General features: G+C 45.1%; 1 protein-coding gene across 2 annotated transcripts in view; it reads right to left on the bottom strand.

Moving 5' to 3' along the window:
• The window catches only part of LOC106587595 (FTO alpha-ketoglutarate dependent dioxygenase), a 177,952-nt gene extending 168,563 nt beyond the window's left edge, over window positions 1-9,389 (bottom strand). For both annotated transcript variants that reach the window (XM_014176154.3, XM_014176157.3), the window contains exon 1: window positions 9,304-9,389. In XM_014176154.3, coding sequence (XP_014031629.3) covers window positions 9,304-9,345 — 42 coding nt within the window. In that variant the 5' untranslated portion in view covers window positions 9,346-9,389. The remainder of the gene's footprint in view (window positions 1-9,303) is intronic.
• Between the last annotated feature and the right edge of the window lie 6,569 nt (window positions 9,390-15,958).

Raw genomic sequence — 15,958 nt, 5'->3', positions numbered from 1 at the left:
TGGCAGAACACAAGGCTAATAGATGGGATCTCAGCCACTGCTGAGCCTCAGTGTTTAGGCTGAACGTCTGTGTGACTCCTCCACTTCAGCAGTCCTGAGACAAATGACAGTGGCTGCCCTCGACATTACAGGGCCAGGGCACGCATGACACTAGGGCTGACAACTGAACACACACAACACACCCCTAGCTGCCTTGATAAACACACACACACACACACACACACACACACACACACACACACACTCCACCTCCCTCTCTCTCCAACTCACAGGAGACAACCCTGACTTCAGGTCCTTACCCAGGCAAGTGGATCTGACCTGCTGCCCTCCAGTCAGCCTCATCTGAATACACAGAGACAGGAACAGGAGAGGAAGGGAAATCTGCCTATATTATGATGGGAAGAGAGGAGAAGAAGAGAGGAGAGGGGGATGAGATGCCATCAGGGGGCTCTCTTCTTTATGCACATATGATCATGTGGTTGACAGCACCGGTGGGAAGAATTATGGACTGTTGAACAAAAGGTTGAGGTCTGGCTGGCTGGTGATGGTACCTGGATGGAGAGGCAGGCAGGCAGCTAGGCAGTGTTGGGGCCTGACAGTGGTGGACTTATGACAAGTACCACCGCGCGTGCGCGCACACACACACACACACACACACACACACACACACACACGGTACCTCCTCGCCATCCGCTCGCACCAAAGTCTGTCACTCAGAATGGGCCAAGAACGCTGCACGTTAGAGTGAGCGAGGGGGGCGGAGAGAGGGTTGAGGGGGGTTCTGGTCAGAGGTTAAGCGCAGAGAAGACAGCAATGAAAGGCAACTGTCATGCACCAGCGCACGCTGAGGAGAGCCTGTCTCATGGAGAACATGCAAAGAAGGAATGCTCTCCGAGTCCTGACAACAGCCCTCCTCCTCACCCCTATTACCATCACAGTACACACACAGTACACACACATAACTCAGCCCCTCTAAAACAGAGTGGCGGCAATACACCGCAGAAGGCAAGGCCTGCCTGACAGCATGCCAATCAAACTGATGACCCCTTCTCTAACATACCATACGCATGCCTAAAGTTAGCTGGGCTCATGAACAAACACACAGGCTGAGAGAGAATCACTGAAAGATGAAGAGGCTACCTGGCTGGCATCAACAGGTATCATGGAATATCCAAAGAAATGATCCATCAAATGGTCTTGGCTTATTTTAAAATGAAATAAGCACTGTAATATCTGACTTCAGGTAGAGAAAGGTATTTTATGAATGGTGGTTGGTGGGTAAGGCAAGGTAGAGGCAAGGCACTCCAGCTGGCTAGGTTACACTTGGCTCCAGTGATGGGGCGGCGGGGCACTACCATCCCTCTCCCTCCTCAGTCTCCCCTGGGCAGTGTACTACAGTACTACATGCCAGGTACTTTCATTACACACGTTTATGGAAAATATCTTATGATGTACAAATTAACAGTTACAATTTACAGGGCCTTATGAAAGTGGCCTCCTGCAGTTTTTGTGAATGGAGGCTATTGAAGCAGTCATCAGAAGCAGATGTTGGCCAAGTCTAACGTTAGCTAACTGCTAGGTAGCTCAGCTTTATTGGAAAGGTGAGTCATTACAAAGGAAAATAAATTCACAAATAAACAGCAGCACCACCAGCCCTGTAATAGAAATAGAGCAGGTGGATTCATAGGGAGAGCAGGCCTTCTGAGAGCTACAATAGGTAGGCTAGCTTTACTGCTATAGGACCAACAGCAAAAGAAAGTTAACCTACATGATGAACGCTAAAGCCAGCCTTGAAAGAAGAGACTGCACCTCAAGTGTTGTCTAGTCACTGCCCTTGTGACAGATGGCCTTATTAGGAAAATTAGATTAAATTAGAGGACTGCTGCAGTCTTCTCGTCCTCTCCCTCTCTCATCGTTAGTATCTGTCTCTCTCTACAGTGCCCCCCCCACCACATACGTACAGATTCAAATGAAAATAATGACCTCCCTAGATTGAAGCCTTGAGTGGCTAATGAACCCCCCTGAGTCCCCTCTGTCTGAGGTGAGCGGGTCATTCCCATGTTTATTTAGTACGGCACCACCACACACACACACACACACACACACCACCTATTGATCAGATTGATTATTCCATGTATATCACCGCAGATAGGCCTCTGACTGACTGATGAACTCTGGGTCACACTGAACGTAAACTCATTGACTCTGACAGCTGAGATGATCCATTGTCACAGCAGCTCATTTGGGAAAATACGCAGACATCAGCAACAATATGCCAATGCTAATATGAACTGCTAGGTAGAGCTGATGATGACATGGGATCTGTCAACGGAGAGGGTCGCCCACAGCTAACAAGCTAACAGCCAGCTCTGAACAAAACCTGGACCTGGTGGGAAATATTACTTCTGAAACTGAGCAACTAGGTCGATTTCTGCTGACAATCCAGTTAGGTATTACTTCAAAGAAAATCCTGAATAAATGTACCATTTCTTCAATAGTAATAAAGTATGAATAAAGTAACTATGTAGAAGACACTAAATCTTTGTTCATCTGCCAGATGAGTTGAACATAACATCCTGTTATATGTTCATCCTTAGTGTTTTCAACATACACTAAAACCCAAGCCCTTTAGCCAAACCGTGTGGATGGACATGCTGTGTAAAGTGTCATCTGTCATATGGCTGCTGTGATGGCTAACATCAGGAGAGGAACCCAGGCTATGTCCCAGTGTGCATCCAAAATGGCACCCTATTCCGTACATAGCGCACTACTTTTTATCAGTGCCCTGGTCAAAAGTAGTGCACTATATTGGGAATAGGGTGGAATTTGGGATAACTCCTCAAGGTGGTTTTTCCCTCTGGATGTTTAGTAGGATCACAGATGCTCTTAAACACATACATGTCCGTGGGCCCTGGCAGCTAGGGGCGGCTGTAGACATAGGACCTGAGACACCACAGAGAGAGCAGCCAGGCCGGGCTGTAAAAGTTGATATCCACCCAGATGCAAACCAAATGTAGACATCATGAACCTTTAAATTGTCCTACATTTAAAGCCGACCACTATAAAGGGGGTAAGGATAAGAGAAGAGACCTGTATGTAGACACACATCTAGATCACTACACATGAAGAGCCATATTATATACTGCACTGTGTGGCTGTTGACAGGGATGTAGGACTACTTACTGAGAAACCATATTTCAGATATAAACAGTTTGTAGTGTATCTAACTCCCAGAAAAGGGTGCGATAGCTGGTTCCATGTCAGTGCCATTACTGCAAATAAAATGTGCTATAAATTTGCTCTTTGTTGCCAAGAGATCAAAGAAACCCTGTAGCTGGCAAAAACAATGGGAAAAACAATAGCAACCCAAGTCCTTCTTCCATCACTGACACATTGCCACTGCCAAGCATGTGGCTTAAAGGCTGTAGTGTTGGGTTGGGTTTACCAAGCTGATCTGTAAACAACACAAAAACAGCCCAGATATATCCAGGCTAAGCTCCAATAACTAAGACAAGGTATAAAGAGGTAAAGAAGGGGGGGTGCTTATAGCCACAGACTAATCAACCCTCCTCGTCGTTCTCATATCGGATCAATGAACTACCCGGGGCCTTGGGCCCACTGCCACACCACCGCACAGGCACTACATTACACACAAAACTTCATATTCATTCATTGATTTACTTTTCAGAATAGTATATCATTGAACTCCAATGGGACTAAAAACAGAGGCTGGGGCTGAGGTCAAGCCCACTTGCATGGACAGATGTTTGCACAATATTGATGGCCCAAGCAGAAATAAATGACTAAATATCCCGATCAATACCTAGTTTCCCTAGCCGGCCTGTGCGACAGCAGATACATAAATACATCTTTATGGCTACAGGAATGGTCCCTAATGAAGAGTGGATAAATGCTCCCCTGAAGGTAAACTCTTTGATTAGCTGAGGCCAGAGGTGACGCCCGGTTGGGGAGGGCAGAGGCGATATGCTGACATGAAAATGCCATACCTTCCATTGACTGAGGAGTCTAATGGTTAAGAGGGGCTAAGTTACTGAGGGGGCAACCAGGATATGACAGGTCACAAGCCTTGAGCAGCTCGTTCTGTGCTACCTGACCTCCTATCCATTTGTAATGGTAATAGCATGGATCAGCAGCATTCTCAATCATACTCATAGTCAATAACGCACATATTGTTTCAATTCTACATGTAGCATAGCTCTGTTTTGACTGTATCACTGGGCTGGAGAGGATACTGTTGAAACAAATCCTCTGCATTTCATCTCCAGCCACCTCAAGCACGAAGGCCCTAGCTGTCAGTGGTTAAGACGTATGAAAGAGGGGACATGAGACTGTAATCAGGCCAGACCATCGTCATCATCATCATCATCATCATCAGGAGCAGCAGTACTGAGCTCCAGCTCTCTGTCTCCCTCATGGTGAAGAGACAGTGGTGCTGATGACACTAGATAGAGGATCTGGATGGAGCTGCCTGCTCTTATTTACAGCACAGCTCAATTACCAAGGACAACACCAAGCAGGCTCATCACTCAGCTTTCCCTTCACTGCTCCACAGTGACCAACAGGGCCATAAAGAGGGAGGAACCAGATCATTCCCTGCTCCTTAATTAAATGAGAGCAAAGCTGTTGACTTAATTTCCCTCCTCTCCGTAAGCAGACCCTCCTCTTTCTCACCGTCTCACTCAGCAAAGCAGCCCCCACCCAGATTGAGCTGGCCAGCCCTCCAACCAATGAAGACCTCCCGGTCATCATCCCTGCTCGGCCCTAAATCAACTGCTGGATAAACAGCCTCCATGGTGGGTTAGTGCCGGTCCCCATGCAGTCACAAGAGGCCGAGGGCCAGGGGGCTCCAGGGGGCCGAGTCAGGAGCCGGATCGACACCTCAACAGCGATAAGTAATTCTGTGTTGGATTAGCAGCATGATGGCCTAATCAATACAGGGTGATACACTCAGGCCATTAGGAATGCAGGGAGGAAATGGCCCCCTCTGGTAATAAAGCAGGCCTTATGTCTGGCTGTTCCTTCATCAGATCTCTCCATTAGTGTAATGGTACTATTATCAGCCACAGCAAAAGACGTATTTTACCAGGGAACCTTTTTTCAGCCGGACGGACCGTGCCCTGCTGGAGGGGGTCTGACGGAGTCAGGGAGGGAGAGCCATGCAGTGAGGAGTGGAGAAATTTACTCTCTCCCTTCCTCCTTCCCCAGGCCCGGATGTAAATCTCTCTCTAGCGGCCCGGCTCCTATGTATTCCTAAGCGTGTTTTATGTCAGCTCCCAACACTATTTCTCCATTATTGGCTCATTAATAGAACTAGCAGTGTGTTAGCGGTGGGTAAGAGGGGGGGGGAAGATGGCCGCCGGAGCAGGGGAAAGGTGCTGAATGTGCTGAATGTGACACCCCCTCATGCTAAAACAACCAGAGCTGACATGACAGCACACCCGGCATTAGTCGCCGTAAATCGTTACCTTAACACTAATTCACCGGGTAACATTTTGTGGGGGGATTGATTAACCATGTCTGGATGTGTGGCCACATAATCAGCTTTTACCTCTCTAGTTGTTCATTTAACAGAATTTCCAAGGGAAACACAAAACATTTTAATGAGTGTTGAGGAATGAAATACCCTAAACAGCTTGCACTTAGCTGCCACAACCAGAGGAAACCAATGAGGCTGATCTGAGCAATGTTCTGGGCTCAGCCAGGACCTCAGCACAACATCTGGTGAACCTATGTGGTCATTACTTAGCCTGACATTCCCCTGAAATATATTTCCACTTTTTCTCTTTTCCATCAACACTTTATACACGTCATCACATAGACAGCAGCTATCGTCAAAGACAACGTCAAAGACAACGTCAAGGAAGTAGGTTGAGGGTCAATTCCATTTATATTCAGTTTACGCAGGACGTGTATATAAAAATTCATATACCTTTATTTCTAAAATAATAGACATGTTTCAAACCATGAATTTCCTTTACAATTACCTGCTGGCATTAGTGAATAAACATGTTATTGATCACAGTATATTACAAGCAGGCCTATTAGTTATGGCTTTTTAGTTGATGAGACAGACAAACATGAGACAGTACTGCTCTCAGAATCATGGGTAATCCATGATTGTCCTGCACATTGTATTGGATGTGGTTAAATTGAGAGACTACCTTTATAAAACAGGTTGGGAGTTATGTTCAGTAGGCTTTCATGATAAATAGCTTGCCTTCACTAAACTAGCAAAATGACAGGGGGAAACAACTCACTGACTGAGTCTAACTGCAAACACACTCACTTATGAGACTACAGTTATATCCCCACATCCCCAGTTATTACATATGATGATAAACTGAACTACTGCACTGTGTCCCTGCCCTATAACAAGCCACTGGGATTAATGCAGCTCCTCTAATTTGGGACTGTTCTGTGGTTTTCCAGCCATTTTACCATTACAATACCCCGTCCTCGTTCCTCAATCATCCTTTTATTATTTGTCTAAAAGAGGAAGCAGAACCATTAGCTAGGTCTGAGTCTGCTCTCTGTGTGTGTGTGTGTGCTCTATGCTGCCTGCACCCACCTGGGGGCCAGCTGGAAAGCGCTCTCGCTCTCATCTGGTCATCATGGCCGCTCTCTCAGCTCTTCATAAACAGGAGGAACCACGTCCTACATAGTTTCTGTGCTGTCAGACATGATCCAAACACATGTGCCATGGCAGACTGTGGCGAGGCCAAGGCTGGGAGCTGCTGGGGCTGACTGACTTGGAGAGAGCAGACCTGGGTTCAAATACCATTTGAAATCTTCAAAAACTTTGAGTGATTGCTCTAGCCTGCCTAGAGTGCCAGATGGGTGGGGCTTGCAGTGTTAGGACTATTATATTGGTCCAGTAAGCCAGTCATGCTCAATCACAGATAAAGTGTTTGAAACGATTTTGAATAGTATTTGAACGCAGGTCTGGATGAGCCTGAGCAGAGCAGTCTGCATGGGCCCAGCAGTAGGGGTAGCTAAGGAGGTCTGGATGAACCTGAGCAGAGCAGTCTGCATGGGCCCAGCAGTAGGGGTAGCTAAGGAGGTCTGAATGAACCTGAGCAGAGCAGTCTGCATGGGCCCAGCAGTAGGGGTAGCTAAGGAGGTCTGAATGAACCTGAGCAGAGCAGTCTGCATGGGCCCAGCAGTAGGGGGTAGCTAAGGAGGTCTGGATGAACCTGAGCAGAGCAGTCTGCATGGGCCCAGCAGTAGGGGTAGCTAAGGAGGTCTGGATGAACCTGAGCAGAGCAGTCTGCATGGGCCCAGCAGTAGGGGTAGCTAAGGAGGTCTGAATGAACCTGAGCAGAGCAGTCTGCATGGGCCCAGCAGTAGGGGTAGCTAAGGAGGTCTGAATGAACCTGAGCAGAGCAGTCTGCATGGGCCCAGCAGTAAGGGGTAGCTAAGGAGGTCTGGATGAACCTGAGCAGAGCAGTCTGCATGGGCCCAGCAGTAGGGGGTAGCTAAGGAGGTCTGGATGAACCTGAGCAGAGCAGTCTGCATGGGCCCAGCAGTAGGGGTAGCTAAGGAGGTCTGGATGAACCTGAGCAGAGCAGTCTGCATGGGCCCAGCAGTAGGGGGTAGCTAAGGAGGTCTGGATGAACCTGAGCAGAGCAGTCTGCATGGGCCCAGCAGTAGGGGGTAGCTAAGGAGGTCTGGATGAACCTGAGCAGAGCAGTCTGCATGGGCCCAGCAGTAGGGGTAGCTAAGGAGGTCTGGATGAACCTGAGCAGAGCAGTCTGCATGGGCCCAGCAGTAGGGGTAGCTAAGGAGGTCTGGATGAACCTGAGCAGAGCAGTCTGCATGGGCCCAGCAGTAGGGGTAGCTAAGGAGGTCTGGATGAACCTGAGCAGAGCAGTCTGCATGGGCCCAGCAGTAGGGGTAGCTAAGGAGGTCTGGATGAACCTGAGCAGAGCAGTCTGCATGGGCCCAGCAGTAGGGGTAGCTAAGGAGGTCTGGATGAACCTGAGCAGAGCAGTCTGCATGGGCCCAGCAGTAGGGGTAGCTAAGGAGGTCTGGATGAACCTGAGCAGAGCAGTCTGCATGGGCCCAGCAGTAAGGGGTAGCTAAGGAGGTCTGGATGAACCTGAGCAGAGCAGTCTGCATGGGCCCAGCAGTAGGGGTAGCTAAGGAGGTCTGGATGAACCTGAGCAGAGCAGTCTGCATGGGCCCAGCAGTAGGGGGTAGCTAAGGAGGTCTGGATGAACCTGAGCAGAGCAGTCTGCATGGGCCCAGCAGTAGGGGGTAGCTAAGGAGGTCTGGATGAACCTGAGCAGAGCAGTCTGCATGGGCCCAGCAGTAGGGGGTAGCTAAGGAGGTCTGGATGAACCTGAGCAGAGCAGTCTGCATGGGCCCAGCAGTAGGGGTAGCTAAGGAGGTCTGGATGAACCTGAGCAGAGCAGTCTGCATGGGCCCAGCAGTAGGGGGTAGCTAAGGAGGTCTGGATGAACAGAACAGCCTTTACTTTTCCTCTATTTCTCTCCATCTAGTTACACAACCCACAAACACAGCACGTCCAGACCAGACCACAGCACCCCTAATCACAGCAGGCCTCTTCGGCAGTGGGGTCTGCTACCTACTATAAAGCCTGGGTATGCCCAAAATGTCACACCTTTACTTTGATCAACTATTTCATTCTCAATCACATGTTTACACAAACGCCAGTCAATGCGGTTACTATTCATTGTTTTGAACAGCATCCCAGGACAATCCAGCAGCCATCATAGTCCTTTGCGTTTGAGAGATGTGCCTATAATTATTACCTGCAATAGAATTGGACCACTCGAACACAGCCAGAAGCTGCTCTCCTCCAACTCACAGGGTAGAACACCTCCCCATACAATTATGGAGCAAGAGTATTCTGAGGGTATTTTGAGGGAGTCTGACTTGAAAACATTGAACATCTAAAATATAGGGGACTTTTAACATGCAACGTGTCTAAATCAATATTCAAGCCTTCACGGCGATCCAATCAGTTTATTGTAGCACAGTCTTCACCCATGTCTAAACTGTAATACTGAAAGCAAAAACAGTGTAGGCCTATCTGTAACGATAAAGCTGTTAATAACAACGATGCTCCATTGTAAGTGAATGAAGAGGAAACCACAATAAAGCCAGAAATCATGCAGGCTGATGTGTAGCTACATAGACAACTGCAGCTTTCCAGCCTTCAAAATGACCCAAGCATCACCGCATTTGGAACATAAAGTTCTGAGAGAACGAGTCCACTGTGTGTTTGCCAGAGCTAAGGGAGAATAACGCTATGAATACCTTTCTTCTCTTCTCGCTCTCACTGCCACCCGATCGTTTCATGTTTCCTAGAGTTGTGTTTACACACCCGCTTTCACTGCAGCGCATCTTGGTAGTTGTAGTTCCAACAGAATAATTACAATAAAACTTAGAGCGCTATTAAATAAACAGAGCATATAAAATGAACGGGTGCCTGTAATAACAACCTAGCTGCAAATACGGGCTATGAAAGAATACCTTTCTGATCACAATCTAGTATTAATTTGCTTCGAATGAAAATGGAAAACTTCCTATCCCGACGCACGGAAAAGAGGAAATACGTTCAAGCGTAATTTGACTCAGCCGGATGGGGATTCTTGTGCGTAGTGGGCACAGCAGCTACAATAATACTAGATCTTCAAATCATATGTAAGCCATACCATCCTCACAATAACGTTGAGATAATTGTATACATTTGGTAAATCTTGCAGCTGCTCTTTTGATGTCCATGAGCGCGTTCATTATAAAATGCACACAAGTACTTTAGCAATTGAACATGGCAAAACAATGGTTTAAAACACAAAATACTACAGCACGTGGATCAAATAAAACGAATAAAGTAGCTGAAATAATGATTGCCAATAATAAGGTAAACTTCAATTAAATGTATTTCCACATGTTGTGACTTTTATATGTTCAAATAGGCCTAGCCAATACATTACAATGAGATTTTAGAAGAAATAGCAAGGTTTGGGCAGTTTGAACTATTTTTTTGCTGCTTGGGTTTTTTGTGTAGCCTAAATCAAAAGCAGCATTTTGTAACTTGTGTAAAAATAGCAATCATGGTTTGAACATGCTCCAAGACTCCAACACTGCCAAGACTCTTTCAACTCTTGCATCTCAAATCCAGGTGCTTTACTGCAAAAAGGTATTGGCTGCCTCGACATAGACAGACACACAACACATCCTACTCACCACCAATTGTGAAAGCAAATCATAAGCATGCTGTTTACAGTATGGGAGCATTTATGTATGGTATCACATGCAGACAATATTCCCTCTACCTTGGGTTCAACCAAATACCTAGTAACTTACTGTGAATAGTGTTGAGATGTGCTCTGTCCGTTATTCTTATTGCTTCACACACACACACACACACACACACACACACACACACACACACACACACACACACACACACACACACACACACACACACACAGGGGGAGGGGGGGGGGGGGCTGCAAGATTGGAAACACCTGCTTTGTATTACCATTACAGACTTTGATCACTGTCTTCATTAGTTTCCTTTGTAATCTCTTTCCTTTTATGGTAGAGCTGAACTAAGTGAACTGGGCGCACTGATTTAACACATGTTCCATTCACCTGTCTTGTAAAAAGCTCAAAAGCTCTCCTGCTTTCAAATGTGTTGGTGTCTCTGGCATCCTTTGGCAATAAACAGAAAATGGTTCTTTTGATTCCTATTTATAACCTACATTTTCTCTCTATCCCCGTTTTCTTCAGAAGAAAATCTGTATGAAAAATATATTTGGAAACACTTTGGCAAAACTGGATCCACGTGCATATTAGAACATAAACATATGGGGGCTTATAGGAGGGTTTAGGACAGAGCTAATAGAGAGAACATTTGTTATATATGTTATAAATATCAATTTTAACTGGTAATTTCCCAAACCCCTGTCTTTCCCCCCATCAACCCAATCCATCATTATATTCCTCATGTGTGTTAAACTACCTTTCACATACTACCCCTGTCAATCATACCTCTGGATGAAAAACATTTCACAGACAAGCAGAAGGGAACTCTGACTCCACATCTCATTTTTCCTTGTCAGATTGTGTGTGTGTGTGTGTGTGTGTGTGTGTGTGTGTGTGTGTGTGTGTGTGTGTGTGTGTGTGTGTGTGTGTGTGTGTGTGTGTGTGTGTGTGTGTGTGTGTGTGTGTGTGTGTCACATATTTCTCTGTCAGATTGTCTGGAACAGCACAGCGGGGGCACTGGAACTGATCCTAATGCTCAGGTCCTTCATGGTAAAACAGACAATTTACAACCTCCCAACAATAACGGTCATTTGTCATGTAGCCAATCAGGCTATTTACTCCCCACCTCTCCTCTGATGTCCATCTCACAGGGTTCAGCACAGGGCAAGGGCATCACTGTACACTCTCAGCTGTGGTAGAAAAAAACTGAAAACTAACTTTGAACTCCTGTACCTCATCATATATCCCTCTTTTCTTTCTATGTTCTGGCCGATATGCTCACGATGGGATGGGGGATGTTTTCTGTTATTGCACATTGCATCAGCTCTGGACGACCCCTTTGACAAGGCTTCTTTTAGTGATATAATGAGTGTATAAAAAAGCTGGGTAGAAATCAAAGGTGAAGGAAAGTGCGGTGCCAGAAATGTTAGTTGAGCACATTAAAGGAAGGAAGACAGAGACCATTGTGTGCTGTCTGTATTAAAACCAGAACTACCAACCCTAAACCCCTGCAGTCAGCTCTCCCTATGTCTCCCCATGCCTCAAACTATCATTTGGTCTGAAAAATCACAAATATACTTCAGTAGAGACAGGCTCCTTTGTGAATAATGATATGTTTCCTCTGTGGAGTTTTATATTGGGCCACCTACACGTTATTATTGCATTATCAAATTGTCCTTGGTTTCTAGAAGAATAGGCAGGAACAAAAAACGACTGGAAAAACTGCAAACAATATGCATCCTGAGTTGTCCAGACTCCTGTACCATACGTGAACTTCACTCAAGGTACTCTTAGGCATTGCAAACGGCATATTTCCCCACCACAACCTCCTGCCAGTAACTATCCTTAAGCATATTGTGGTGCATCCAGTATCCATAAAGAAGAGAGTGGTTTTTGATTTGTATTTGTATTGAATGAGCATATGGAGCAAGTATGTGCCTTCCCTGTCAATGATAAGCCTTAGGAAACTGCTATTTGTCAGTGCTATAAAGCAGATTGCTGCCCAGTGGTTTCAATTAACATCAAAGGAGTCTTCACAGGCAGTAATAGTTATATCAAAACCTGAAATGTATTATTTAGGTTCCGCGCGGGAGTCCTCCAAAAGATTATGTTCCCTTTCAAAAGAGATTTTCTTTTCTTGCTGACTTTTTACATTCCGCCCTTTTCTATTGCTTTTTTCTCCTCTTTGAAGCAACCCCACATCACCCCTAGACAATCCCTTTGTAGCACTAGGGTACCTGGCTGGCTCTGGCAGGGTGGCCTATTAGTTGGGTTACGTGTGTACATGAACAATACAGCGTCTGCGGCATACATTAAAAAGGGCATGTGGTATTGCACTCGAAATATGAAAGATCGGTAGCTAGTGTAGATAACGTGAAAGAAGATGGAGATGTGGTATAGAGCGGAGGAAATATCTTCAGGCCATGTCCTCAATATAATTCATGAGTTTATCCATGTTGACTCCATCACATTCAGCACACAGTTGACCTGTGTTGACCAATCCAGGACATTTAGGAAAATTCTCATATTTCTGCTTCATATTAGAACAGTCATGTAAGAATAGGTCTACACAGAGTAGGTCTACACAGAGCCATGTGTTTAGAGAAATGAATGCATACATTTTAACACATGGCTCTGGGCTTACGTATACCTCGTCCACTATTTTACTTTGCTCTACCAATAATACCACAGCTTCTATTTCTTATGCATATTGAATGGGAAATGGCATCATTAAGTCCATGCCAGTAGTTGGCATTTATCTACCCTCTTTTCTTCATCGTCATATACATGAGAAGGATGCTTGAACCCCTAAAGGGAGCTGTGAGAGGTTATAACTAAAGCTTTTCTCTTTGAATGCTTCGGTGGCCCTCCGTTAGCTAGTATGGTGTTAAAACCATCACTAACCTCTTGGCCAGGGCTTAAAGTGAAGGCAGGGCCCTATAAAAATGATTCACAAAGTACATACACCATTCAATACATGTTGATTAAGCCTCTATAAATGATCACATAGTGCCCGCAGGAAAAAGCGCCATTGGTTAGTGAACAGAGAGAGCGTGCAGCACTAGTCTAAGATGTGGTACACTTCCCTGGCCGGGATCATTTCCAGACTACCGCACAGAGGAAGGGAAGCACTCTGCTATTGCTGTGATTTGAATACCATGATCACGGAACAGTTTTATAGGAAACCCATTAAAAAGTGAGGTTTGACATACAAAAGAGCCCCTGTTTAAATCTCACGCACAATGTCAGGCTGAAAGACATTATAAAAATCGTTATATACGGAAGCATAGCTAGATACATCCTCTCTGTGTGTGTGTGTGTGTGTGTGTGTGTCCTTGTGCTCTCTCATCTTGGGAGGAAATCTTTTGTGGGGGACAGAAGATGACTCCTTTTTTGGAGGGATATGTGTAGGCCTACTTTATCACTCACAGCCAACCTGGTGCCTAGGCCTAATCCTGCGTTTGTTCAGTCTGACACAAATCACTGTCTGAGATTGAGCTTCACTCTAATAAAGATGTCTGTGTAAAATATGCTAATTATAATACATAGGATATAGAAAATATAAGAATTTCATTAAAACCAAATTAGGTCCAATGAGGTGGACACAATGCCCTGACGTGACCCTTAACCTTCCTCATCATCACTCCCATTACCCATAGAGTTATAGCCTCCACGCAGATCAAACAGACCATAAGTGAACAATGGCTGAAATTGCATATTAATATGATATGTAAAAGTTCAACAGATATTGGGAGTGATCCCTTTGAAAGGGACTGTTTTACATTAAGGGATTTTTATTAGCGCTTTTCTAGTCTTTAATGTGCATGTTTTCCCCCTGAGTCAGGCAGTCACTGGGACCAGGTTTGGGTCTTATTGGTGGTTCTCTATTTTAGGACATGCAGCTCAGAGTGTCTTGGTATGCTTAGAGATCAGTCATAGCATAGGCCTACAGCAAGGTTGACTTGTAGCGAGACATGCCTTCTAATGCTGTGAATCCTTGTTTGTAGATTATGTTACAGATGTAGGATCTTAGTTTTGTAACGGCCGTCGTAGGAAGTGGACCAAAATGCAGCGGGTACGTGAATGCTCATATTTATTTTATTACGAACACCACACAAAAACAACAAACCGAAAAACAGCTAACAGTTCTGCAGGCTAAACATAGCAGTGCACGAATACAACTTCCCACAAAGGGACAGGTGAAAAGAAGCTACCTAAGTATGACTCTCAATCAGCAACAACAATGTACAGCTGTTCCTGATTGAGAGCCATACCAGGCCAACACAAAGAAATACACAACATAGATAGAACCTAGAATACGACACATAGAACATAACCCAAAAACCACGGAATACACTAAACAAACACCCCTCTACATAAACACACACCCCGAAACACTCTAAACAAACACCCCCTGCCACGTCCTGACCAAACTAATATAACAAATAACCCCTTTACTGGTCAGAACGTGACAACATTTAAAACTTGTGTATATTTGAGATTTTAAAAGGCTTCTGAAGTTTGTAATTTCCACTTTGAAATGTCAGACTTGATTTTCCCTTACGAAAAATGTATCAACCCCTACAAAATGTTCATTAATTATAATCCACTGTAGTGGTCTGGGTGTAACTGGTGCAGAGGTGTCAGGCGCAGGACAGCAGAGATGAGTAACACAAGTAACTTTACTCAAATATTCCAATAACATGTGGTAATACTGAGCCCACAATAACGGACCGAACATACATAAAACAATCATGCACAAAAACCATGGGGAAAACAAGACCAAACCAAGACAAAACAAATGGAAAATGAAAAGTGGATCGGTGATGGCTAGAAGGCCGGTGACGTCGACCGCCGAACGCCGCCCAAACAAGGAGAGGGACCGACTTCGGCGGAAGTCGTGACATCCACATCCTGTTTCTGCAGGATTATTTTCCTGCTGTAGTAAACTGGCTCAAATTAAGAACCTACATCTGTATTCCATATGTTCTGTAAATCCATAGATCGTGAACAGTAGGTGTGAGACTGCCATTTTTGGCAGTTGACTAGGAATCTGACTAACACACCCATTGCATACTGAAATAATTTACAGTGAACTTTATTTATTCATATATTTTTAATCTTTCAGACATTGTCATTTGCAGAGTATTCTTGTGGTGAAAGGTATATTTTACACTGAATACAGAGCTTCCTACATCTACCTAGTGACCACTCCTTCACTTTCAATCATATCCAACTGTGACCCCTCCTTCACTTTCAATCATATCCAACTGTGACCCCTCCTTCACTTTCAATCATATCCAACTGTGACCCCTCCTTCACTTTCAATCATATCCAACTGTGACCCCTCCTTCACTTTCAATCATATCCAACTGTGACCCCTCCTTCACTTTCAATCATATCCAACTGTGACCCCTCCTTCACTTTCAATAATATCCAACTGTGACCCCTCCTTCACTTTCAATCATATCCAACTGTGACCCCTCCTTCATTTTCAATCATATCCAACTGTGACCCCTCCTTCACTTTCAATAATATCCAACAGTGGCCCCTCCTTCACTTTCAATCATATCCAACTGTGACCCCTCCTTCACTTTCAATCATATCCAACTGTGACCCCTCCTTCACTTTCAATCATATCCAACTGTGATCCCTCCTTCACTTTCAATCATATCCAACTGTGACCCCTCCTTCACTT

Source organism: Salmo salar, chromosome 26, assembly GCF_965601325.2.
Source record: "Salmo salar chromosome 26, fSalSal1, whole genome shotgun sequence".
In the NCBI taxonomy this organism is placed as follows: Eukaryota; Metazoa; Chordata; class Actinopteri; order Salmoniformes; family Salmonidae; genus Salmo; species Salmo salar.
The sequence above is the reverse complement of the archived record's forward strand: the minus strand, read 5'-3'. Positions and strand labels throughout refer to the sequence as shown.